The sequence below is a fragment of the Bufo bufo genome, chromosome 5, assembly GCF_905171765.1.
Source record: "Bufo bufo chromosome 5, aBufBuf1.1, whole genome shotgun sequence".
NCBI classification, from domain to species: Eukaryota; Metazoa; Chordata; class Amphibia; order Anura; family Bufonidae; genus Bufo; species Bufo bufo.
The window spans coordinates 114,712,258-114,738,593 of NC_053393.1; the positions used below are offsets into that span (position 1 = coordinate 114,712,258).

Genomic DNA, 26,336 nt, shown 5'->3' on the forward strand with positions numbered 1-26,336 from the left:
ACACTACCTAATCAATGTTGACCGTGCCTGAATGCTTAGAGACACACATCTTTGGTGAGGGGAATGGTAACACCCAGTTGTTAGTTTATTCATACATTTCTAGGAAGATTAAATGAGGAAAAACTTTCAGTAAAGCACTGAGTAGTTGGAGAAAAAAATAATAATCAAAGCTTACCCTCAACCATCCGCTGTCATTGCGATACTTACCAGATCATCGCTGGTCTCCACTTCCTGGCCCAGGCTTGTCACACAAGAAATGGGAGGAGATGTTTACTCAGGCAATCATTGGCTGCAACAGGGACCTCCCTCAGTCAATGATTGGCTGAGTGGCCTTTCATCGAATTTCTGAGACCAAATCAGAAAGGAGACCCCAGCAGACCTGACTAGGTAAGCTTAAAATTTGGAGTCCCTTTTATAGTCAATAGGCTCTGGCAGGGTCAGATAATATCTGGCTATGCCAGATACTATGTCTTCATGCAGGCTGCTCCTCTGCTGGAACAGCCTGCCAGAAGAATTTACCCCTAGTGTAAAACTAGCCTAAGCGGTATAAGGGGTGGAGTCCGTAATGTAATTTTTATCTTCATACTCACTTGCATTCTAATACCGTGCTCCAAGAAACCAGCAGTAAAATGCATTGAGAGGACTCCTCTGTGAGTTCAGGAGTCCTCTCAATGCATTTTACTTTGTCGGAGCATAGCATCAGAATACAAGTGAGTATAAAGATACAAATTCTATAACTGGATCGGCATCACTTGCACTATACAACTCTTAAGGCTCCTGTACAGAGGTCAAGAATCCGCCAGATCAGAGGAACACTCATTAGCAATTATCTGGCAGTGTAAAGGTGCCACCAGTTACCCGATGATCGTTTGCCAGCAGCGGATTGTGCCGTCTAAACAGCCTCTGTTGCCGGCAAATAATGATTGTGTGGGAATAATTGATGGTATTCGTGATCGCTCCTCCTCGGCCCCTTCCTTCCAGACAATTGCCTGCTAAATTGTCCCGTGCAAAGGGACCTTTACTCTCCGTTGGGGGTGTTTTGGGCAGATTCCCTTTTAAAGAAGAATTTGCTTGTCAAAAAAAGCCGACAGGACCTCCTTACAGAACATTACTCCCAACCTAGTGCTGGAACTGCAACACAGTCCGACTGTACCAGGCACCATTCTTCATATCATTAGGTTTCCAAGTAAAGCCTATTTAGTATCAGGTTTAATCTGTCTGAGCACAGTTAGTACACATGTGTTGTAATATAGTCTCTATGTTAATTTGTTAAATGCATTCCAGGCCTATTTCTATATTCTTATATTTTGTTAAAAATTATGGTATTTAATTTTTATAAATGCAATTGGCAATAGGTGACCTCTATCAATCTGCTAAATGCATCAAATGGTGCCAAAAGTGATCCAGCCACTGGCACACGACATTGTAAATCTGGACCTCTGCTTAGCGGCAGGAAATATCTGGCAAAATGGGGCATTGATTTGTTTGCTAGTTTCCCATGCCAAGTGGCAGAAATACAATCTGTGTGGCAAGCACTGGGTAATCGGCCTGTAGCTAGAATTAAGGGCATTCATGTGGAATTATGTTATAGTTCTAGAATTTTTGAATAATCTATTTCTATACTGTGTACATGGTCAATAGAAAAAAAACACATACAGGAAACGGTTGCTATGTAAATGACATCTGATTCCATGTGGCCTATGGGGGTGCACTTCCACCAAACTTTTTTATTCTATTGTTCTCTTGTGTTATGCAGCATTTTTTGGAAAATACCTCAATGAGTACAATGGAAGCTACATACCTCCAGGCTGGAGAGAATGGCTGGGACTGGTCAAGAACTCCCGATTCTATAACTACACAATATGCCGGAATGGATACAAAGAAAAACATGGATTTGAGTATGAAAAGGTATTTCATTTTCTATTTCATATTTGGCCTTAACAAACATGACATGTGAATACTGCGCCATAAGGGATCAGATGTCTAATGAATTCACAAAAGGTTAAAGGTTTTCGAACTCAAAAGATTGAATCGGATTGGTTTCTATGGGCGTCTGCTCCACTTTTCTCATGCACTAGTTTTTTTTTTCTCCTTCAGAAGCTTGTAATTATAGGTCCGACCCCAAATAAAAATGACTACTATGGTCCAGGCAGATGTGCGAGTTTCATTTGCAATACAATCTGTGCATGGTTTTCAGCTCCATTACCAAATTATAGTTTGGGTTGGCATTAGCTACTTATCATGGATACAAAATTTGCCTTCCTAAAGGAAAAATGACTTTATGGTTGATAGCTGGATACAGGGGTTTTCAGTCTAGGAGGACATCTGGTGAAAATTCTAAGGGCTCTTTAACATGAATAAAAAGTATCTGGCATTAGGGTATGTCTACATGAGATGTAAACTGAGGGGAAAAAAATAGCCATGGACTTTCATGTGGATTTTAGATTCTACAGCAATAGAATGAGGTTTGTTAAAATCTCCACTTGGCTGGTTCCGTAGCACACCGTGAAACGTCTGCCCACAAAACTCGGATGGAGAATGCACATTGCATCTACCCCAAGTGTATGCAGTCTTAGGGCTTTTTGTAATATCAGAAATTCACAAACGTGTGCAGCAGGCCCCTGAGAAGCCAGAGCAGAGGATGGGAGTGGTAGGGGCCCTGATGATGATATGTGGCAGTGTACTTCCTCAGCCCGTCAATGGGGTTGGTGCAGTGAAGGAGGTGTACCCTGTGTTCTCTCATCATAAGCCATGTAGCTGTGGGTTCTCTGCCTCATGGTAGTTCGGGGGTGTCCATGTGGGTGCTAGGCAGGGCATATGATGGAAATGCAGTGGCCAGTATATGGTGTTAAGAGTGTGCACAATAGGAGTTGTAGTACATCGACCAGATATCTATATACAGTGCTAATTCCTCCCACACATCCAATGATGAGCAAATCAGTTTGTTGTAGCAGTGGCCCTCTAGTTACCCTTTCCTTTGCTAAAATCTCTGTTAATAGGATCTCTGGCTAGTAACTACAATCTGGCAACGTTGGCTGTAGTGTCCACTAGTCTCGGGTGCATAGGGTGTCTTAACTTGTTTCACCTATGCAGCAGCAGCAGTAGAATCTGAGATGCTTTAAGCTGGGTTACCTTGCTGACTGTCAGATCTTCCAGTCTTTCATCTCCTGGAGCACATGGTGGTGCCGAAGGACACAGGGCCTGAAACTGGAGTCTGGAGAAGAGGAGCACATTGGAGACTGCTCCCTACTTGTTCTCTTTCTAAAGCTACACACACTGGATTCTTCTAGAACTATTGGGTGGAGCCAGCCACATCCTAAGCTCTAATCTTGTGCCCCCCCCCCCCCCCGTTCACCTAAACATACACAAAGAGGAAAACAATCTTTGTAACAAACAGTTTTTTTTTTATTACAGATAATTTAAGTGCAAGTGCAAACAAGTACAATCATACCCAGTGTCACCCATAGCCAGTCTCCTGCCCCCCTAATCATACCCTGTCACCTTTGCCCGGTCCCCTGCCCCCCGGATTCATACCCAGTGTCACCCAGAGCCAGTCCTCTGCCCCCCTTAATCATACCATGTCACCTTTACCCAGTCCCCTGCCCTTCTTAATCATACCCAGTGTCACCCTTACCCAGTCCCCTGCCCCCCTTAAATTAAGGGTGACAGACACTTGGTCTGATTAAGGGGCAGGGGACTGGCTTTGGTTGACACTGGGTATGATTAAGGGGGGCAGGGGACTAGGTAAAGGTGACAGGGTATGATTAAGGGGGGCAGGGTCTAATTGAGGGGGCAGGGGACTGAGTAAGGGTGACACTGGGTATGATTAAGAAGGGCAGGGGACTGGGTAAAGATGACAGGGGGGCAGGGGACTGGCTTTGGGTGACACTGGGTATGATTAAGGGGGTAGGGTCTAATTGAGGGGGCATGGGACTGGGTAAGGGTGACACTGGGTATGATTAAGAAGGGCAGGGGACTGGGCAAAGGTGACAGGGTTTGATTAAGGGGGGCAGGAGACTGGCTATGGGTGACACTGGGTATGATTAAGGGCCTTAATCATACCCAGTGTCACCCATAGCCAGTCTCCTGCCCCCCTTAATTAGACCCTGCCCCATTTAATGAAAGATATTTGGTAAAAAAACAAAAAAAAACAACAACAATAAGAACAGGTACTCACTATTTGAGGTCTTCTGCTCCCTCCCTGTCTGCAGAGCACCAGCTGCCGCCCTCACACATTGAGCGGATCCTTCCGCGGCTCTCTGTGAAGGCGCAGCACTTGGACGCTGCGCCTGCGCACCTAAGCTCCTCCTCCACACTCCGGAACCTGACCTGGCAGCTGCAGCGGCTCAGCTCCCCAGGCTCGCCTCACACAATCTCGGGCCGGCCTGCTGTAAGAGACCGACTGCGAGCTATGTCGGCCGCCGGGCGCCCCTGTTGCCATGGCGCCCTGTGCGGCCTCACAGCTCGCACACCCCAAAGGCCGGCCCTGGGCCAGGATAGTTAACTCTAACCATGCCTCTCTCATGCTAGAACATACAGAGTATACAGTGCATTACATTAACATGACATAATATTTCAAACAATGCATAACATTGCATTGCAAACCAAACATTGCAGATACCCCCAGGTGCAGGGTACTGCATGTGTGCACCAAACAAACCCAAAGAAGTCAGTGGCTCTGTGAAAAACACTGCCTGTTTTTGACTAATCCATTGCACAAAAAAAAAACTGACAGTGATCTGGAGGATTACTTTTAATGCCATGCATAGTTAAGAGCCACCAGTTCTGCCTGACAAAAGATTGCATGCTATCTACCTTCATGTGGGACTGTAAGGCCAATGCCCTACTAGCTAGAAAGGATGGACACCAGATATGGGTCCGCTGTACCCATCAAGCTGGCTTTCTTGTAAGCAGAGGTAATTGACTTCTAATATACTGTGTATGTGAATGAGATTCTAGTAAAGTGGGACATCTAGAACTGGCTTCACATAGTCCCATGCAATTAGCTCTGAAGATTCTCACACAGATGGCTGGCTGTGAACTATGGATGGTAACTAACCACTGAGACACCATGATGTCCTCTGTTTCATACAAAACCAGAAAAATCATCTAAGACGGGGCTTTGCAACCTCTTTCTACTGGGACTTCACCAACTAGAACATGGTGATGTTTGGCCTCACAACTAGCCTGTGCCAACAATAGAAATGTATCTTCATTTATCTTTCCTTTGTCACCTGAACCAAATATACCATAAAGAACAACAATAAAGCAAAAGCTTTGTCAGTTATGTTACCAAACCAGAGTTTGGTGCAGCCAGATAAAGATGTGTGAAGCTTATAATCACTTGTCACTTGTCAAAACTGCCTCTCCAGCTGAACCTCATCCAAAAATTGGGGACACTACACCATGAGGTCCATTTAACCTTCTCAGAAGCACTGATCTAAAATCTACGGTGTTGTGTAAGATGTCCTATGTAAATAATCATAAACCTTTTTTATGCACAAATGGAGCTACCAATGTATTTATCCCAGTTTTACAAAGTCTTTTTGCCATTTTTCAGACTTCACACATATGAATGTTTAAAAAAAAATAATAATCATTCGTGCCTTTAGATGCCCAGAACAGTTTTTAGCTTTTGCCAAATTTATCAACTAGGCATATGTCCTGTTCAGGGGAGGACCATAGCCATAGATCCTACAGGGAAATTTTCCAGTAGGACCGCAAGGGCCCTCCTGAACTCAACTATGGTATATCGCGGTCTTCACAAATACTGTGGTAAGGACGGCAGTATTTTGGGCTGCACTGTGGTGTTTGCTTCTGCTGAGGCAGTATTTTGGTATTTGGTTCTGCTGGGGCGGTACTTTGTGCTGCACTATAGTATTGCAGGCCCTGCCTACTTGAGTCGCCTTGCCTTATGTCTATTTGGTTATACCTACAACATGGGGCCACATTTAGTTTTTTTTTTTTCAGGGCCACTTAAGGTTCCCAGTCCGCCCCTGGTCCTTTTAATAAATCTGGTGCACACCACACCTATATGGAGCAATATTTTTCAAAGAAGAAGTAAGCTGCAGTTTACTTGATCATTAAATAGTACTCATTGGTTACTTTAAGAGTTACTCAACCAAGAAAATTTGGAAGACATAAATTACAGGCCAACGGCTTTCCACTTGTAAATTCTTCGCATGCTTTCACTGCTTCAGGATTTTACCACTTAGTCACGAAAGCAAAAGTATTTTTTCACACATCACATGTCCTACAGAAACTCCTAGCTATAATACACCGACCTGCATTTACAATTAAGGCTACACATAAATTCTGGCTTATTGGTGCAATGTCAATTCTCAGAGACCCTCTGGAAAATGTAAGCAGCAGCCACACTGGTGATACGGACAACAGCTCCACGGTTCTTTTGCACTGGTTTTGATAAATCTGATGAGGAACCAGTGACAAGAACTCATAATATTACAGAACAAAAGCATACTGATTTCTATTACTTCAATCCTGGTTATACAATGAACCAAATGTACAAACCAGAGCAGCCTCGGGATCAGTCTGGAGGATATTTAACAATATAATATGATCCAGAGAGCAGATCTCCATGAGTGCTACTGACGTTAATGCTGATTTATAAATTGCATTGCTTTTTGCAATGTCTGGCCTCACTTTGAAGTTATTATCACAGTTCTCTCCCTTCCCCTCTGTATATTTTACCAGATGTCCCTAAATCTCCGTCATACATGTCTATGTGGAATGTAATATTTTTAGTATATTGTGATGATTTTGCTTAATTTTGCCTTGTGAAAGTCCCAGCCCGTTCTGAAGTCTGGAAAAAAAAAAAAAAAAGGTTCATCCTGTGAAATTTCAGTCTACAGAGAGGAACAGGCAGCATATGGTGTTCCTTGCATCTATAATGATGGGACAGATGATGTTACCGCGTATTTCCATCTATAAAACTCATAAATAGGACCTGGGCCTTTGCTGTTTTTCATTATGCTTTGGAAAAAATGTTTAGTGCTGTCAAGTCTCAGGGTAATACAATTGGAATGGACATGAAGAAAAACTAACAGGGTTCTGGGAAGATTTTCGAAAGTAAGACCTCACTTGTAACAAAAGCAAGGAATGTGTGCCAAGGTGACCTGCCCACAGCCGTGAGATTTCACAGAGCCTCTAACTGCTGCCGACCATGAGCCCTTTCAGTGTGATTACAGCATGCTGCGATCCCGGCAGCCAGTGACACAGATGTTTCAGTTATGGCATTTGACCCATGTAATGGGATTGCACGTAAGATTACAAGCTTAGTGGTGCTCATCCCCTTAGGTCTTGGAAGATATATGGCTTGAAATTAGTTCAGCATAACCTCCTTGTAATGTTTCCGTGATACATTTCTAATCGTCCTTTATTTTTTTCCTTTTATATGATAATAATCTAATGGTATTTTTAATAGAAAGCCAAACTGCATTCTGTTTAACATTACCCTGTGTAATAGACACTTTTTCCTATTCGTTTAATTGTCTATTTATAGCTGCAGATTTAATTAAGTGGATCAAATGTATTCGGAATTTTTACTGTCTTTTAGATTATGTATAATGGTATGCTAGTTAAGAGCTGTGCTTGATTATGTTTTAGGCATTTGTAGGCCACAAATATAGGAATAGCTATGTATACCCTATAAGAATCAATCATAATGGCCTCTGACATTGTAAGACCAGGGTAGGTTAGTATGTACACTCCTAATTTACGTCACCTTACTAAAGTCAGTCCTGTGCTTGGAATGGAATAATCCATTTTTGTTGGAAAAGTCCACTGACAATAAGTAGATCACAAGGTTTCCCGTGGTTGGGATCCCCATAGAACGGCTGATATGTTTGGAGCAACCTGACAGTCCTAGTTCAATTCTACTGTAACATCTCCATGGGGCAAATGAAGCATGACAAATAACAATGGGATGTCTATGTATTATATGGGTTTGGTGAACCCTCCAGTGGAAGAGACACTGTCATATTTGGCCAATGGACGATGGTCCTCAATGGTTGACCCAATATATTGGAATATTTGAAAAAGTATTTGCTAAATTAGGCAACCCCTTTAAATGCCATGCTACCAGACCACTTGGTAATCACTTGACAGAAGGTGAGTTTCATAAAACTTTTGATGTCATAGGCATATCAAAAGCTTTGATCGGTGGGGCTCTGAGTGCTGAGACACCCACCAATCACTAGAACGAGAAGACAAAAGCGTTCTCATATTGCGCTTTCTCTGCTCACTGTGCAGTTCCCCCAACCTGGTTCAGCAATGATAAGGTATGGTTGGCTTTGGGAATGGAACTTGCCATTCCTTTCCTCCCCTCTTGGTGGGAGTGGGCTTGTCCTACTTCCTGCTAGGAGGGGGAGCTCTAGAGCGCTCCAGAGAGAGAGAGAGATAGCTAGCCTAGAGGAGGAGTGAGGAAGCACAAACATCTGCTCCAAGGCATTTGTAGGACATGATTGTAGGAGAACTGTGAGGAACACTGTTCCAGGGAGACTGAAGGTCCAAAGCCATGAATATTCTTCAGAGCTAGGGTACTACAGTTAGTGGGGTGACCAGCAACTATAGCTTCCTGCTGCAGGTTAGGGAGAACACGTTAAAACACCCATCACCATAGCAATGCGCAAGATAAATGCAAAAGCCTGTATTTATTCAAGAAGACACCTACTGCTATAGGTGTCAGTTCATAGCTGTAGTGAAGGGAAATCAGGAGAGAGAGAGAAGGACTACTCTAGAGTGCTATTTTCTGCCATCTTGCATGCCACCATACCTCATCAGCTGGGGATAGAAACATTGCACCTTGTACAGACTATAGCTGGATGTACTGTAACTCATCCTTTGCACTCAGTAATGAAAAATGTTTGTTTTTCTACATCTACCTGATCCTTTGACACCTCCTTTTCACTGCACTGAACCCTAGGGAGCAATGGCCTGAGGGAGTACACCGTGACACAATATCTGATCAAGGCTTCTACCACTCCTATCCTCTGCACCGGCTCCTCGGGGGATCACTGCAACTGCCTATAGACTTTCTATTGAATATATCTCGCTGCCTCTCTTGCAGCAAGTAGAGAGAGTGCTATATGCGAGTGCTTCTCTCTCTTCATTCTAGCGATCTGTGGTGGTTCTTAGCACTCAGACCCCCACTATTCTAAACATTTATGTCACTATGACAGATCAAAGGTTTTATGAAAACTCAGTGACCCTTTAAATAATTACAGAAACTGATGTCCTTTGTGGGCATTTTAACAAATAACAGGGCATTTCAAGTTTTCGCTTCCAAAGTTGGCAGAATATAAGATTGAACACTGGACCTTTCCAGTCTTATTTTGCCAGACCTTGCAGCTTCATTTGATGGCTGTGTACCCGTTATTTTATAGCGGATGCTCTGTACAGTTGGAAGTGTACTGTATCTCCCTTCAGTACAGTGTTTTCTAGATTTTGTTCTGTGTTGTTAGCCATGCATGATCCTTAGTATCTTCTCAGCATAGTAGCTTTGAATATGGATACAGACAGGGGCGGACAGACCATTGGTGCAGCCTATGCATCTTCATGGGGACCTATAGGCAAGTGGGCCCATGGCTCAATTAAAGAAAAGGCACCAAGGTTCCCCTAAGCTTAAAATTACTGAGATTATCATCCATTAAATGATCAAAAAGTCATAGTAAGGGACAAGGAGCACTTTGATGAGCCTTATTTGTTAAATGAACTGTTAAAAAGTAAAAGGTCCTCATACCATCTTTGCACAGAGGACCTCCTACTACGCACATAGATATAGAATTTATGTGAAATGCTGTTCCAAAACAAGAAATCAGTACTATTCATATAATCTCTGGGCATTTCAAGAGCTGTAAATCTTGGAATATTTTACTCCACGGTAGAGTGATGGCTACATCTAATAAACAAAGTAATAAACTGGTAATTTTATAGTCAGTTTTAATACTTTACAAAAACAACCCTCTGAGGAGGAATATAAACTTCTCAATCTAGAAGACACATGTAACTGAGGGGCTAGCAGCATGTCATAATTTTCCAGTAATTCCAGAATATCACGTGGACCCGTACAATCCCATTATACCACGCTGAAAAGTAGCAGTGGCAATTCCATATTGTAAACTGAGGACTGTCGGGGGGAGAAACACCTGGTTCACTTGTGTTATACAGCTTTTCTGTCTCTTTGGCCGTGCTTTTGCAGCTGTTCTGAGCCCAGTGAAGTTTGCATGAGACTACAGGCAAGTAGTGGTGGCAGGTGGTTTAATTTAAAAATTCATCTTCGTCCCGAACCCCCTCCTCTTTTGTTCCATTTCCTCAATTTCCCTGAGCCACACAATTTCCGTGAGCCTTCTTGGCTATAGGTTAAGTATACTTATTTGCAAATCTGACTCTCCTTTAATGACAGCAGCTGCATGAACCTAGTGATCGTGCCGGTATTAATGATCTGGACTTGTACACCAGAGATGCTTTTAACAAGTCTCGCTGCCTGCGTTATGGTTGCAGTCCAATTATTTGCAACTACTGAAAACCTTAAATCTTAATTTAATCAGAAGCAAAGGATGATGGGATAGATGGATAGATAGAGCGTTTTTAGTGTGAATTTTAAAACCAAACCATATGTCCATGTTTTCTGTTCGGTTTTCCAGTATGTCATATTTTGGATTAGTTGGTGTATAATTACAGCACAAAGTAGTGTGCGTCTTCCATTGATAATCCTTTCCATAAATTATATTGCTATAATAAAATGTGCCTGAGCAATTTAATGCAATACAATCTTTTCACATTTACTGGAATCCAAATACTCGCCATTCAGGAAAAGGAGTTTTAATTCTTGTTTTATGAATTGTATAAAAAGAGAAAAATACATAAAGCGCTATCTCCCAAAGAAAGAGAACCATCTCGATAGCGCCACCTTCTGGAAGTGGCTCCTTACGAGTGTATGTCCAACTTTTTAACAAGTCTTGAAACATGACAAGGGAAAGTAGCCAAGCCAAATATCCATCCATAGCCAGCTGTTTCAGGGTACTCACCCCTCAGTATGGAGTAGGATTCTGGCTGGCTAAGTGACATGCCTTGAACACAACTTGGGCAGGGTGCTTGCTCTCCTTAGAGAGACCAGCTGCGTATGGAGACTTTTTAACTGCACTCCATGGTATGGTGATTTATTAGCAATGCTCCATGGGAAAAAAAAAAACACAAAGAGGTATCTCCCAGGGAAGGAGAACCATCTCGCTAGCGCCACCTTCTGGAACTAGCTTGTTGACTTTTTAACAAGCCTTGGAACATGACAAGAGAAAATAGCCAAATATAGAAAGAGAAATAATGATATTGATCCTTTTTGTTGTAGCCAACAGTTTTTAAAAACTTCCCTGAGGCAGCCATGTTGGAGAGGCATTCTTTGTCTGTATAGACTGTGTATGCTGTATGTCAGGCTGCAATTAATTGAAATTAATGGTCAATAGATTAATACAATCTGTAAAAACAGATTGAGTACTGCTCCTCTTCCTGAGACAGGAGTGCAGCAAATGAACTGCATATAGAGTGTTATCTGTATGTATAGTGAATCCAGAGGCCCTGAAAAAAAAAAGAAAACTAAAAGTGGCCCCATTTTGTAGGCAGCTTCAAATTAACAGAAGGTGGGGCAACACAAGTAGGCGAGGTCAACAATACCATAGTGCAAAATACCATCCCAGCAGAACCAAATAAAAGTGTAGAACAATATACTGCCCCAAAAGCTGTCTCTCTGTGGTGGCCATCAATAGCTACCATTTTCTGTCCTCCTCCGGTTGTCTATGGAGCCCCCTTAGGAGGTGAGATGTGGCCACAGCAGTTGAATTCAGGAGGGCGTGTGTGATTGCTGGCTGGGTACATGAGTACCTGATTCTCACAGCGTTAGTTACTGTTGAGAGCTCATTATATACCAGTCAGCGTCAGAGAGGAGGACTTGGGTGGCCCCCTGGGGCATCGGCCCACGGGAAATTTCCCTGTAGGGTCTATGACCAATCCACCCCTCAGTAAATCTATACTGCCTTATCCTTATCTGGACCTCCAGCAGTGCAAAAGAGTCATCATTCATCATTAAAGGAGTTTTCCAGGCTCCTAAGGATAGGTTATTAATATCCGATTGGAAAAGATCCGACATCCTGCACCCCACTGATCAGTTGTTCCCTGCAGTCTCCAGAACCAGAACTAGCTCTGAATGGAGGGGGAAGCACAGATCCGATCAAAGTATAATGGTCATGCTGGGTTACTGCAGGTCAACTCCCATTGAAGTGATGGAAGCAGAGCTTCAGTAACTCAGTATGGTCACTGCACTTTGAACGAAGCTGCGCTTCATCCTCCATTCAAAGTGCTATTTCCTGCACTGGAGGCTGCAAGGAACATCTGATCAAGGAGGTGCTCTGTGTCCAGCCTTCACTGATCAGATATAGGTCCTCAACATCAGGAGCCTGGAAAAGCCTTTTAAAGCCCCCATCTTTTAATGATAATGAGATTACTCTGTTGACCATGGCTTTGTCTACACAACAAAGCTTAAAAGTCAGCTGTAAGAAACCAGAAAGAACAGGCTATTTTTTATGTTCTAGTGGGCAATATATAACTTTTTAATATTTATTTTTTTTATTATTATTTTTTTTTACACAGTCATAAATCTAAAAAAAAATGTATGAAGCTCATTTTTGGTGACTTATTTACTTTTATATGGTGGGAACTGTGACAGACTTTGTGTAGAATGTGCCCTTTAATATACAGAGAAATGAAATACAATGTGTATTATAAAAAAAATCTTTTATAAAAATTAAGCAATTAAGTTGCCTACACTATATTGACAACCTTATCACAATTCTTTGTACTCTTAGGATATTAAACGTTTTACTTGGCTTGCGCACATATACAGTAGGTGTTGTCCTGAAATGCATATGAAACTCATCAGGGTGGCACACATCCTTTGTTCTTACTGATATGTTTTATGTCCACCCAAGATCAAAATATCATGCGGAAATTTGATAATTTTTTTTTCTGTTAAGCTTTTTATTTTTCTGGAAAAACGGAGTAATGCCCAGTATAGCTGTCACTACAGATTTGCAATGTGCAGTCACACTATTTCTCAGATATCAATGTACAACCATGCTGGTTAAAATGACTGACTGGAACGTTCAATGACTTGACAGCTCAAAGAGCTGTATTCACTGGTTTTACTGGATTTACAAGTCTTGCAGTGGGAAATTTGTGGGGAAAAAACTGCAGTTCATAGTCATTTATTTAGTGATACTTGGTATAATATACACATAAGTAATTTATCTTTTATATATTTTAGGACTATTTCACAGATCTCATCACCAATGACAGCATTAACTACTTTAAAGAGACCAAGAGGTTGTACCCGCATCGGCCAGTCATGATGGTCATCAGTCACGCTGCACCACACGGGCCTGAGGATTCTGCACCACAGTTTTCAGAGCTCTTTCCAAATGCTTCCCAGCATATGTGAGTAATAACTCTTTCTCCAATCCAAAAACACATTAGTATAAATTTCCTGACAATTATTTGTTGTTTCTTTCACAGCGAGTCCAAAAATAATTGTGCTTTCTTTTATTTATTTTTTTTGCTTGACTATGATAGTGCTGTCCAAATTGTAATCTAAATGATTAGGCTTACTACTACTTGTCAACAGCCCTGACTTTTGAGGTTTGGTTTGGATTTGGATTTTGATTTAAAATGAGTGGAATGTTGGCTGAAGTAGTGAAATTAAATGTCTCTTTGGACAGATACAAGAGATGACCTATAAGGTTCTAAAATTACCATTTTGTTGGATGATCTACAAAGAGTAATGCTAAAAGACATGTCAGTCTTTTGCAAGGTTGCCTCAACTATGGTTGTGGTTCTCTTCCAACTACACTAACAAGAGACTTTTACGGTAGAGAAGATTTCCTGTAGCTGCTGACCTAGAGATCTCATTGTATTATGTGGTCATATATGTTGTCTTGATATAGTATGGGCTGTATCAGAAGAGTTTTTCATAGTCTTAGTTAGGGCTCATGCACACAAACGTGTGCCGCCCTGTTCCGTGCATTGAGGACCACAAATTGTATTCCCCAATCCACTGGCAACATTTGTGTGGCTGGCGCAGATGGGTGCAGACCCATTCAATTTGATTGGGTCCATCATCCGTCAGCACCGCAAATAATTAGAACATGTTCTATTTTTTTTGAGGTGTGGAGGCACGGAGAGAAACCTCACGGAAGCACTCCATAGTGCGTCTGTGGGGTTCCGTGCCTCCATTCTGCACTGCACCTTTCGGATGGGTCTGCATCTGTGATGCGGTGCACAAACAGCCGGTGCCCGATATATTGCATACCCGCTGTTTGCGGGTCGCAATACAGGCACCAGCCAACAACGTTCGTGTGCATGAGCCCTTACAGTTACATCTGCTCATCACACACTGGTCTCTGCTTTCCTGATCTGGACTTTGCTTGAATTCCCAGATAATTGGAAATCTTCTAGGTACAGCAGTTATAGCTTGTTACAATGTCGACTAGGGTTTCTTGGGATCACTAGAGGAAATTACTTATGGGTCCAAACCCATACGTCATCAGTAGTGTCTAATAGATGTAGATTTTGAATCAAAGAAATAGGCCCTAGTGGCAAGTTATTATCTCCAAAGGCAGCTCCAAATAGATTTTTTTCACCTGGACCACTATTGCATCAGAGCCTGGGCCCACCAGAGGATCCTATGGTACTCTGGTGGACCAGTCTGACCCTGGATTGTTATCGCAGTTAGAAACTGAGTTTGATAAATATCCAACTATTTTGTGTCTACAGTGCCTAAGAATACCGATGATTTCATAGTTACCCTGTCTAGTCTCATCCCAAAGTCATTTGTTTCTGCTTTTTACCTGCCCCCCCTACTACTTCTAGCATTCATCTGACATGTTAGCAAGTGGTGATGTGTAAACATGGAGATACATAAGTTTGCATAGTAGGACATTTTTGTTGCAAAGCTGCTTCATTTTTTATTTTTGATGATTTGGACCTATATAAATAGTTCACTTGTCCAGTTTGTGCTATTAGAAGCTGACAGATATTGGTCCTTTATACCATGAACATTTATACATTTTATTTGTACATTGGATATGTCTGTTTTTCTTGAAATTACCCTGTACAGTATTTCTCTGGAATGGTAGTATTATACTCCAGTAATCCCTGGATGAGATTTACTATCTTGTTATGCTACTGAATATGATGATCGTAATAATTGCACAGGATATTAATATTGATGACCTATCCTTAGGATAGTTCATCAATATCAGATCGGTGGATGCTCATCTCCTGGCACCCCCACAATCAACTGTCTGAGGGGACCACAATGCCCTGGTGATTGCTGCAGTCTCTTCATTACTAAGCAGTGTTGTACATTATGTAATGGCCATGTATGTGGTACTACACGCAGCGTCAGACTAGCCCAACAGATTTCCAATGGATCCTCCACTAGGCCCAGGCTCTGATCTCCTTAGTGGACCCCAAAGGTCCAGAGAAAAAATCATTCGGATACCATAAAATGCCACTGGGGTCTATTTCATTTAATCAAAACCTATTAGAATTTATTGATGGTATGGGGTTTGGGCCCCCAAGAAACTTTCCTCTGGTGGGCCTAAGGAATCCCAGTCCGATTCTGGCTACATGTATCTCTGTCCCATTCACTTGAATAAAGCTGTAGTACCATATACAGCTGCCTCACAATGTACAGCACTGTACGCAGTAAAGAGGCCACAGCACTCAGGCCTCACCGCTGCCATAATCTGTTATTGATTGTCTATTCTATTAAAATCCAAGAAAACCCCTTAAACATTGCTCTTTTTAAAGGGCTATGCATGTGCTGATATTTACTTCTAGAGAGTCATGTTCTGCTACTTGAACTGCCTTCATAAAACTCTGCCTTGAGGGCCACTTTATGTAATGTTTAAGCTGTCATTGAAAAAAACAAAACAGTGACTTATTTTATAGTGTTTTCCCCCTTTTGTGCTAATATAGAATCTTCTTAGTTGGCTGCTTTATTCCAAGTAGCCCATCTCTCCATAATGTGAGAGGACAAAAATTTCCCTGCGTGCTCTTGTCAGATAAAATAAAAACAACTCAAATGTCATTGGCGTAAAGAAGCAGGAAAGAAATAAAAATATTTTCCAAGAACATTTTTCCAAGTGATAATATGCTTGGAATAATCCAGCAGGGGTGTAACTGGTTCACGGATCCAAAAGATGTTTCCTCCAGATTGTTAAAACAAAGATGCCTGTAAGACGTTCATTTCCAATTTTCTTAACGTCAAAACATTATTATTATTTTTTTTCATTTTTTTCTTTCAATAAGAGAATGTTTTCAGCGAATAGATAAAAATGTTAATTCTACTAAATGTTATTTTTAACACTTAATTATGGTATACAGCATTAAATGTTGTTGGAATGACATAACACCATAATCAGCTTTAAATTTAGTATTAGGCAGCAAATTAGAATGCTACCTATATATATAGTTTGTTTTGGGAAGCTCAGGAGCCCCTCTTTCCCATAAAGGGAAAGTCGTTATGTAAAGCATCTCTTAGTCTGGCTGACCTGGCCTGTCCATATATTAAATGGTTGGCTGTTCACTTCAATGGCTGGCATGTAATATTACATTATCTGTATGGCCGGACATGGCTTCCTCAGGACAACTTCTATTATAAGATTTCAGAGTTTAACCTCCAAAGGATGCATTAAGGATTATGCAAAAAAAAAAGTTCATGGATTATAAGAGGTATTGCAGCTCTGTCTCATTGACTTCAGTGGAGCTGAGCTATAATTCCAGATGCTTCCCATGGACAGGTGTGGTGCTGTTTTTTTGATAGAAAGGCATGGTTTCTAATTCTAAACAAACCATTGGATTATAGACTAGAACTTGATAAAGTAGTTGTTCCACTTTATCCGATAATATACAACCACTAGAACCTCTTCTGGATGTCGTTCTTGTTGAGTTGCCAGGCTAAAGTTGATCAAAACTGACAATTTCAACCATAATCTATCATTTGTTAGGGGAAATTTAACAAGAAATGATAATTTTAGCCTGAAAAGAGGACAGCAATGTTTGAAAATTTCGTCCAATAGTCAGAAGAAAGATCTTTCATTTAATGAAAGATTGTTTGTGGGCAAGAGATCTTTGAAGGAATGTTCTCAGCAAGATCTTTTGTCCTTTGCCCAGTTTCATTGGATGTGGATGGCTCTTTTGAGCAAATCAGTGTGTCTGCGAACCGATTGTTCAACTGCTGTTCAAAAATCAACCAACTTCTATCTAATGTATCAGCCCACTTTAAAGGGGTTAGCCCGTCTGGGCCATGGATGGCATATCGGTGCTCTCTGTTCGCTTCAGGGGTCCCACTGAGGAGATACGAGCAGGTCCCAGACGTGGGACCTGCAGCTATCTGACATTGATGGCATATCCTAGCGATCCTATGCCATCAATGTCCCAGATAGAAATAAAGATAGGAATACCCTTTCAAGGGTTCTTGTACACAGCCTAGCTACATGTACTTTATGAACCATTTACTGCAATGCAATGAGTCAATAGAAGTGGATATTCTAGAAAAAAACAAACTCTTTATGCCATGTAAAATCATAAGTACAATAAAACACAGGTCTGAAATATAGCCAAATGCATTAAGCCTACATTTCTCAGCACCACTGATAATAGATGGGTGCCATGAGTTTGATTGCAAAAATAAAGCCGCCTCCTGAAATGTATTATAATGTCTTATGTATTCCCAACAGTTCTGCTAAAAGTGCCACATTTTCCTAAATAACGAGAGTAGTCCACCAAAAGAAAAATGGAAAATCTAGTCATGTGACATTTTTATCCTTTCTTGTACAATTATAATTAAAAAAAATTCAGTTTAGCATTAAAATGAGAATAGTTTTATATTTTCATCAAGTTGAAAGGGTTGTCCGAGTTATGAAAAAAATATATAGCACTGAAAATCTGATGGGCAGCAATATATAACTAAGCTAAGCAAGTTTTATGCAAAAATATATATATATATTTCCTCATTTCCCTGGTTCTTTTCTGGCCCTTTGTTTACATGCAATAAAAACAATCTCTGCCCCTCCCCCTGCTCTGCTAAGGGAGTGAATACAAGAGCTGCCCTGAGTGATATGTCTGCCTGCTGGGAGACTCTCCGGCATGTTGTATGTGTAGAACTACAAGTCCCAGCTGTATAATAAAACTGCTAAGGGAGTGGATACAAGAGCTGCCCTGAGTGATATGTCTGCCTGCTGGGAGACTCTGCAGCATGTTGTATGTGTAGAACTACAAGTCCCAGCTGTATAATAAAACTGCTAAGGGAGTGGATACAAGAGCTGCCCTGAGTGATATGTCTGCCTGCTGGGAGAATCAACAGCAACTTGTAAGTGTAGAACTACAAGTCCCAGCTGTATAATGACACTGCTAATACACACAGGATCTTCCCCCTACCTTCTTGTGCAATGCTCTCTCTAGTCTATCAGCTCCTGTGCCGAGAATTGTCAGTGCTGCAGCTACCCAGTCTGTGCAGCTGAAGGGGTTAAGAATCCTAGGACAGAGCAGACGGCAGTGAAGGGGGGCGTGGCCAGCACAGTGACTTCTCCTTTACAGGCTTGTAAACGAACTTTATCAGAGCAGGGAGAGAAGCTGACATCACAGGTCATGTGACCCTCAGTGAAATCTGAGAAAGCAGGCACTGCAGATAAAGTGAGTGAATTGGAAAGCTGTTACATTTGCCCAGTTAGGAACATAGAAAGAACAAAAAAATAACTCGGACAACCCCTTTAATTAACGGACATTGATTTAATGCAATAATTTATGTAACATTCAAGGCTTGTATGCTTTTTACTGAATTTTATGTATAAATCATCGCTAAATAAAAAAAATAGTGTTTTCTCAGAAATGTAAAATTTACCAGAAATTATAGACAGAAATGTTTATTAAATTAAGTGTAGTTCTAATCGACAGGGATTTCATGTGTGTTTCCCGCACAGACTACTTGCAAAACTACAGTTTGATTTATGGTTTTCAACAGCACTCAATATGATAAAATGTCTGGTGCATCGCTTCCAGGAATTTGGCTTGTGCAGTATGTATGGAGAGTGAGGACATACAATTATCCTTAATTTCTCCCTAAGAACAGTTGTTTTGGTAACTTCAGATCATGAAAATGTAAGATTAACATTAAATTTGAAGGGAGTCTGTCAGCAGGAACGTGGATATGTAACCTGAATAAATCACGGTCTTTCTTATGGAAATCCTTTGATGCAGTTGTGCAGATAATCACTTATTATGCAAATTAGTAGTTCAGTGCACCAAGGGTGTCTCTGCTCCCTCTGCTTCAATCCTTCACCCTCCCAGTCCCTTCTTCTGATTGGTGCTTGACAGGGCCAGACATTAGATACATAATCTTGCTTGGCCCTGTATTCTCACAAAAGCATTGTTCAATGTATCATTGGCGCATGCGCAGTAGTGGCTGTCATCACTTTGGCGCTCCCTGGGCTTGCACAATGAATGGAGAGTGCATCCATTGTTCCCCAGAGCACTTCCTGACTTTCTGGGGCTCCTGTCTGATGGTAGTTGGGGTGCCCTTCATGTTAGGTAGTTGGCAGGGTGCAAGGCAGGTGGATGGATGATGGAGTCAATGATCTGGCTCATTGGTTGCAATAAATAAAGTCTTTCTTTACTAAATCAATGATGGGAGTAGTAGTACGTAGCAAAAGGCATAGTTCCAAAGTATATCACAGTATAGTCTCCTCCTAACAGCAACAATGAGGATAATGAGTAGTGCTCCCTGGCGCTCCTTCTAAGGACACTTTGCAGTCTCTCCAAATAGCCACAGGCATGCTATTATGTTCCTGTCAACTCCTTCTGCAATTTCGGGGCTGAGGGGTGCAGAATTTAGATTCAGATGGTGAGTATGTCTCAAAGTGTGGTGGGTGCCAGAGGAAATGAACCCTTTTCACAGCACCCAAGTTCCTTGCCATAAATGAGCTGTACCTTAATGACATCTTGCCATCTTGCATGGCCTTGGTGGTTCTGAACCTGATGGCCGATCTCTTTCCTTCTGGGGTACTCTGAGGATAAAGGATCTTCTCTGGCAGCTGTAGCCTCAGAAATAAAGGTTTTCTGGACTCTAGCCTAGTTTGCAAGAGTTTGCAAATGTAGGTCTTGTCTGCAGCTCTGCTTTGCTAAGACTCCTCTAACCAGGGGGTGGACTAAGTCCATCATCCTGGCAACCTAACCAAATCTGCCCATGTTAACTATATATTACCAAACATTGCTATTTGGTATACATAGTACATAAAGAAATGAGTGCTTTCACAATACTTCAGAACCTTTAACCTTTTAGCAGTAATTAACTCTTTGCAGTAGTCCTCTGAGGCATTGCAGAACTAGCACATCTATACATTGCATGGATGGCCCATTGATTTCAGTGAGCACCATAAAATGCTTAATATTCCCTGTAGTAGCCGTGCTGCCAAACTGAAAACTTGTAACTTGTTTCTGGTTCATCCACAAATTGCAGCCTTTTCATTGGTGTCTCGGTAGTAGGACACCTAATGATAAGCTTATTTTCGGAGGAACCGGCTAGCAAAAAGATGTTCAAAGAGGCCAACCCATTCAAATTGTCTGGTTGATTTATTTATTACTCCCATTCCGATGCTTCCCTGTCCCCCACAAATCTCTACTTTCTGATTCCTCATGGAAAATGTGATTGCCGAGCCAATCCCTAACCACAGTAGGGAGTGTTCGCATTCTGCGTTAAGCTGAACTGGGAGGCATCAGAGCAGGAGCAGGGGGAGAGCTGTAAGGCGAATATCACTTTTTTTGATTATTTTACTTCATAGAAAGCCTTTAGAAAAATTCAAACAGAAAACAACTTCTAAGTTTTCCTTTATGTTTTAAAATTGTACAGTATAATGAAGCATGTAACTGTAATAAAATGTAAAAAATTACGGATCATTTTGTATTTTTTCCTTAGAACTCCAAGCTACAACTATGCACCAAATATGGACAAACATTGGATCATGCAGTATACTGGTGCCATGCTACCAATTCACATGGAGTTTACAAATGTGCTTCATAGGAAGAGGTTGCAGACTCTTATGTCTGTGGACGATTCGATGGAGAAGGTATTTCACCCTGTCTCCTTTTCTTGGCTATGTTAATGGTATGCCACCTGAAATGTTCTTTTCATTCCTGGAGTTACAGCTTCTCAACAACACAAATTGCAGACTATTGCTCTGTTCTTGACACATTAAAATTTCAGATTTTTCTATCTGATAGGATAGATCAAGTGTTGGATTTCCATTTTTTATATATTTTTTGATTTTGAGATTTTTGATTAATATTTATTTTGTGTTCTTGACGTAACGCTTGACCGTCTTATATTCTAGCTATACAACATGCTGGTTGAAACTGGAGAACTGGACAACACTTACATCATCTACACAGCCGACCATGGCTACCACATAGGACAGTTTGGCCTTGTGAAAGGAAAGTCCATGCCATATGACTTTGATATTCGAGTCCCTTTCTTTATTCGTGGTCCAAATGTGGAGGCGGGATCAATGTAGGTTCTCTTTTCTGGTGTCCAGCTATTGAATCTTTCATATATTTATATCTTTCAAAATACAAATCTTCATATAGATTTTGTAAAGCCTGACCACAAGGCCTGCACTGTACTTTACAAACATATCTGAACACTGTTTCTATAATGTGAAGGGTTAGGAATATTTTCTCAAAGGGTTTTAATTACATTATTAGGGATGTTCTCCATGGACCTAAAAATTGTACACAAACTGTCTGTGCTGAAGACGTGGTCCTAATGACAAGTGTGCCGATTGTTCTTTGACTGAGACAAAAAGTTACCAGTTATGTATAATTGTGATGTCTTGGGAACGTATGACATTCAGTATGTGAACATGTATAAATACTTCTAATATAAAAGAAAGGCCATGCTGTCTGCCATTTTAAGGCTGACATAGAAATTTTGGGGCAGAGCCTAACAATTTTATTAGGAACTGTCAACAATAAAATGTCCATCGGGCTATACCATCTATTGACTCATGGACAATATCAACTTACATTGTCTCCATCAAGACTTCTAGAGGTGCTTTTTTTCTTTTCTCTATACATATCCCCATGTTCTTGTATTGAGACACCAGCTTATAATAAATAATGTAAAGGCCATATTACAGAATATATGCTTTTGCTTGCAATTAATGTTTGCAAAATTAATCTGTGACAAGGGGATTTACTGTTAAATGAAGCACAATTTCTTGTAGGGTTATCTGAGCTGAATGTAATGATACCTTTCACTTAGCGATCCGTTGCTTCGCTCTGGAGAAAAAGTACTTTTAGTCTATATGCAAATCAGCAGTTAAATGCACCGAGGGAGGGACCAAGCCACCCTAATGTACCAAGAAACCGGCATTTCAAATTGATATGCTCACTTTTTCATTCTACATCGCAGAAGTTATAAAAAATGACCACTTGGAAAAAATACTCAGGGGATATTTATTATGAATTATACACCACTTTTTGGTGTATTAATGTCGCACATTTGGTCGCCATGGTTTTTGCAGCAAAATGTGCAGCTTTTTGCCGCTCACGCCACTTTTCCCGAGTGTCGAGAAAATAGGATGTGGTGTGGGTGGGAAAGAGGGCAAGCCCGTCTAATTTATCATTTTGCACGTCAGTTTTTGGCGTGGAAAATGACTTAAATCTACGCCAACAAGGGAACCGGTGTTGATTTTACTGTCGCATGGCCTACTGGAGGAAGCGCCAAATTTATGTAGAAGCCTGGCGCACCCACCAGCAGCACAAAGGGACTAAGACCGGCGTCTATATCGCTGGTCTTAATAAATATCCCTCCTTTATTTCAGTACTATACCTTTCATATGAAGTGTAATAAACTTTTGTTTGGCCTATCAATCTGTCCTATTATTGTACAATTATAGTTTACCAAATTGTCATTTTATTTTGCAGTGTGCCTCACATTGTGATAAACTTGGATATCGCCCCCACTATTTTGGATATTGCAGGTTTGGACCCTCCTCCTGATATGGATGGGAAGTCTGTCCTTACTTTGATGGATATAGAGAGGCCAGGAAATAGGTTGGTGTTTGTTAAATGTTTACTATGTGTGTCCATAATACATATTTTAATAGATGAAGCATATTTGGGGGCTGCAAATTATTTGGTCAGAGTCCAGGACCCCCAAACGCAGAACTTGTAAGAGAGCCTACACCTACCATGTGTCATATGTAATATTGGTGCTTCCTCATGTGGTAGAGGGACTTTTGAGTCTTCAGAGCACAAGTGCAACCATTATCTTTGCATCCACAATAGCTACAACCCTGGGCTTGATTTTGGATGAACAAAAGTCTTATATCTGTTTCTTCTCCATTTTATTTCACTTCTGAGTGTAATACAGTTTACATACATTTTGTGACAACTGGTTCTTATTCCCACAATTATGACTTTATTTTCAGACTTCGAACCAATAAAAAACCCAAGATCTGGAGAGATACATTCCTGGTGGAAAGAGGGTAAGAATCTAACTTTTTTTTAAATTTTTTTGGACTGACTGAAATTCCTCTAACATGTATGAGAAATATAAACATGTATCATGGAGTAATAGTATATTTGGCACAAGGGCAGCCTATAGCGTTAATCTACATTTTATTTCTCTGTGCTATGCATCTTTGGGGCAATAACATTGCAGAAGTCATTCCAGCTATGTGTAAACAACATATTAGGCTGGCAATAGCACAAATAGTTAAAAAAAAATAATTATTTCAATGTAAAAAAGTAATTAAATATATTTTTAGATTCACACAACACATTTCTACATTTCACGGATGGCGTGCTGAGTAAATACATGTTAAAGGGACTCACTCCCTATGATTAATGTAAAAAATGAAAATCGTACATAATCTACTACAGTTTGTTACAGCTGTTGGGGAGGAATGAGCAGGTTTGTCCACCTCAGCAAGGGGGACAGAGAAATAAGGAAAAGAACAGCAGGTGGCACTGAACAAATAGATTTGATTGAATAACTCGGTGGCTATACTACATTTTTAATTAAATGTAATTACAAAAATATTTGGATACAGGCACTGATTTGAAAATGTAGAATATTTTTAATGGGGCAACCCTTTTAACTAAAGGCAGTAGTCCTGTGCGGGCCGGTACTTGTCTGTGGAAGACTTGTGTTGTCATCCTGCAAAAGGTGCCTGTAGCAAGCAAACCTTCCCCAATGATAAGGGTGAATCTTATGGACCCCCAAATTAAAATGTAAATTTTTAAGGCAATTACTGACTACTGCCGGCAAACAACTGGACAGCATGGAGACGAGCGATGGTATAATGACCGCTCCTCCCTATGCTGTGGAGGTGATTGCGGCATGTAATAGCAGCGTTCTCCTCCACTAGTGAGCAGGCGATTGCTGAGAAGGAACGCTTCCTTCCCGACAATCGCCGCCAGAATCTGGCTGTCTAATACAGCCTTTGTTTTCATGTAAAAAGATGTTACACCTTTAGGTTAGTAATGAATAATATGTAATTGATGTAACTCAGTTTGGAGTGCCCATTATATGATATTAAACCTAAAGAAATGTTGGCGTTGAGTTGTTCCAATGAATGCTCATCATGTAATGCATAGATGTGTCAGGTCCAGGTGTCCTATATAATCTACACAAGTCCTGATAGGACATATGTATAGGGATTTCCATAGTAAAACAATCTCAGTATAGACACCTTGTGTGCCGATGTATGGTGTAACACTGAGGGCACACAGAGGTACAATACGGTTCTGTGTATTTGGACACTGTGCTTAGGATCCATAACAGCTCATTGTAACCCAATCACCCACTCTATTTTAGTAGATTACGGTTTCCTTTTTGCCTTAACAGAAAGTTCATCAGAAAGAAAGAGGAACCAAACAAAACTACTCCTCAGTCAAATCATTTGCCAAAGTATGAGCGCGTGAAGGAGCTGTGCCAACAGGCTCGGTACCAGACAGCTTGTGAACAGCCGGGCCAGGTAAGGAGAACATATTTCATTCTTACTCCCATTAGATTTTGGTAATTATGGTGGTTGTGCAAAAATACAATATACATTTTTCTTATCTGACAATGGAACTAATACTTTTAGGCAGCTAAGCAACTATGGGTTTGTCTCCAACTAGAATATCATCTCTATATATGTTCTTCCCATATTGTTATAGTTTCTTTCAGGTTGTCTAAACCAATTAACTTTCTACAAACCCAAGCTTATACAATTAGATAGTGAGAGACTATATCCTGTAAACAGGTTGGATAATTACTTAAACTTCAGGTCCAGGATCGCACTAGGCCACCAGAGTACCAGATTATCCTCCATTGGGCCCAGGCTCTGATGCCATAATAGGCCCAAAGACCCAGTAGAAAAAAAAATTGGCTTCAAAGGCAGCAAATCACTTGCCACTAGGGTCTATTTCTTAGAATTAAAACCTATTAAACGTTATTGACAGTATAGAGGTTGGATCTAAGAAAAAATCCTCTGGTGGACTTCAGGAACCTCAGTCTGACCCTACTTAGGTCATTCCTTTGACATTCATATGGCTTTTGAGTTGCTTAATTGCATTTATGCATGCATGATATATATATATATATATATATATATATACAGTACAGACCAAAAGTTTGGACACACCTTCTCATTCAAAGAGTTTTTTTTATTTTCATGACTAAGAAGGCATCAAAACTATGAATTAACACATGTGGAATTATATACATAACAAACAAGTGTGAAACTACTGAAAATATGTCATATTCTAGGTTCTTCAAAGTAGCCACCTTTTGCTTTGATTACTGCTTTGCACACTCTTGGCATTCTCTTGATGAGCTTCAAGAGGTAGTCACCTTAAATGGTCTTCCAACAGTCTTGAAGGAGTTCCCAGAAATGCTTAGCACTTGTTGGCCCTTTTGCCTTCACTCTGCGGTCCAGCTCACCCCAAACCATCTCGATTGGGTTCAGGTCCGGTGACTGTGGAGGCCAGGTCATCTGGCGCAGCACCCCATCACTCTCCTTCATAGTCAAATAGCCCTTACTTTCAAAGTTTTCCCAATTTTTCGGCTGACTGACTGACCTTCATTTCTTAAAGTAATGATGGCCACTCATTTTTCTTTACTTAGCTGCTTTTTTCTTGCCATAAAACAAATTCTAACAGTCTATTCAGTAGGACTATCAGCTGTGTATCCACCTGACTTCTCCTCAACGCAACTGATG

At 40.9% G+C, this 26,336-nt stretch overlaps 1 protein-coding gene across 2 annotated transcripts in view; it reads left to right on the forward strand.

Annotated features, from left to right (window-relative positions):
- SULF1 (sulfatase 1) overlaps positions 1 to 26,336 on the forward strand; it is a 113,875-nt gene that overhangs the window by 57,490 nt on the left and 30,049 nt on the right. For both annotated transcript variants that reach the window (XM_040431223.1, XM_040431224.1), the window contains exons 5-11: positions 1,757 to 1,908; positions 13,334 to 13,503; positions 21,044 to 21,194; positions 21,459 to 21,634; positions 23,053 to 23,181; positions 23,559 to 23,615; positions 24,980 to 25,109. In XM_040431223.1, coding sequence (XP_040287157.1) covers positions 1,757 to 1,908; positions 13,334 to 13,503; positions 21,044 to 21,194; positions 21,459 to 21,634; positions 23,053 to 23,181; positions 23,559 to 23,615; positions 24,980 to 25,109 — 965 coding nt within the window. The remainder of the gene's footprint in view (positions 1 to 1,756; positions 1,909 to 13,333; positions 13,504 to 21,043; positions 21,195 to 21,458; positions 21,635 to 23,052; positions 23,182 to 23,558; positions 23,616 to 24,979; positions 25,110 to 26,336) is intronic.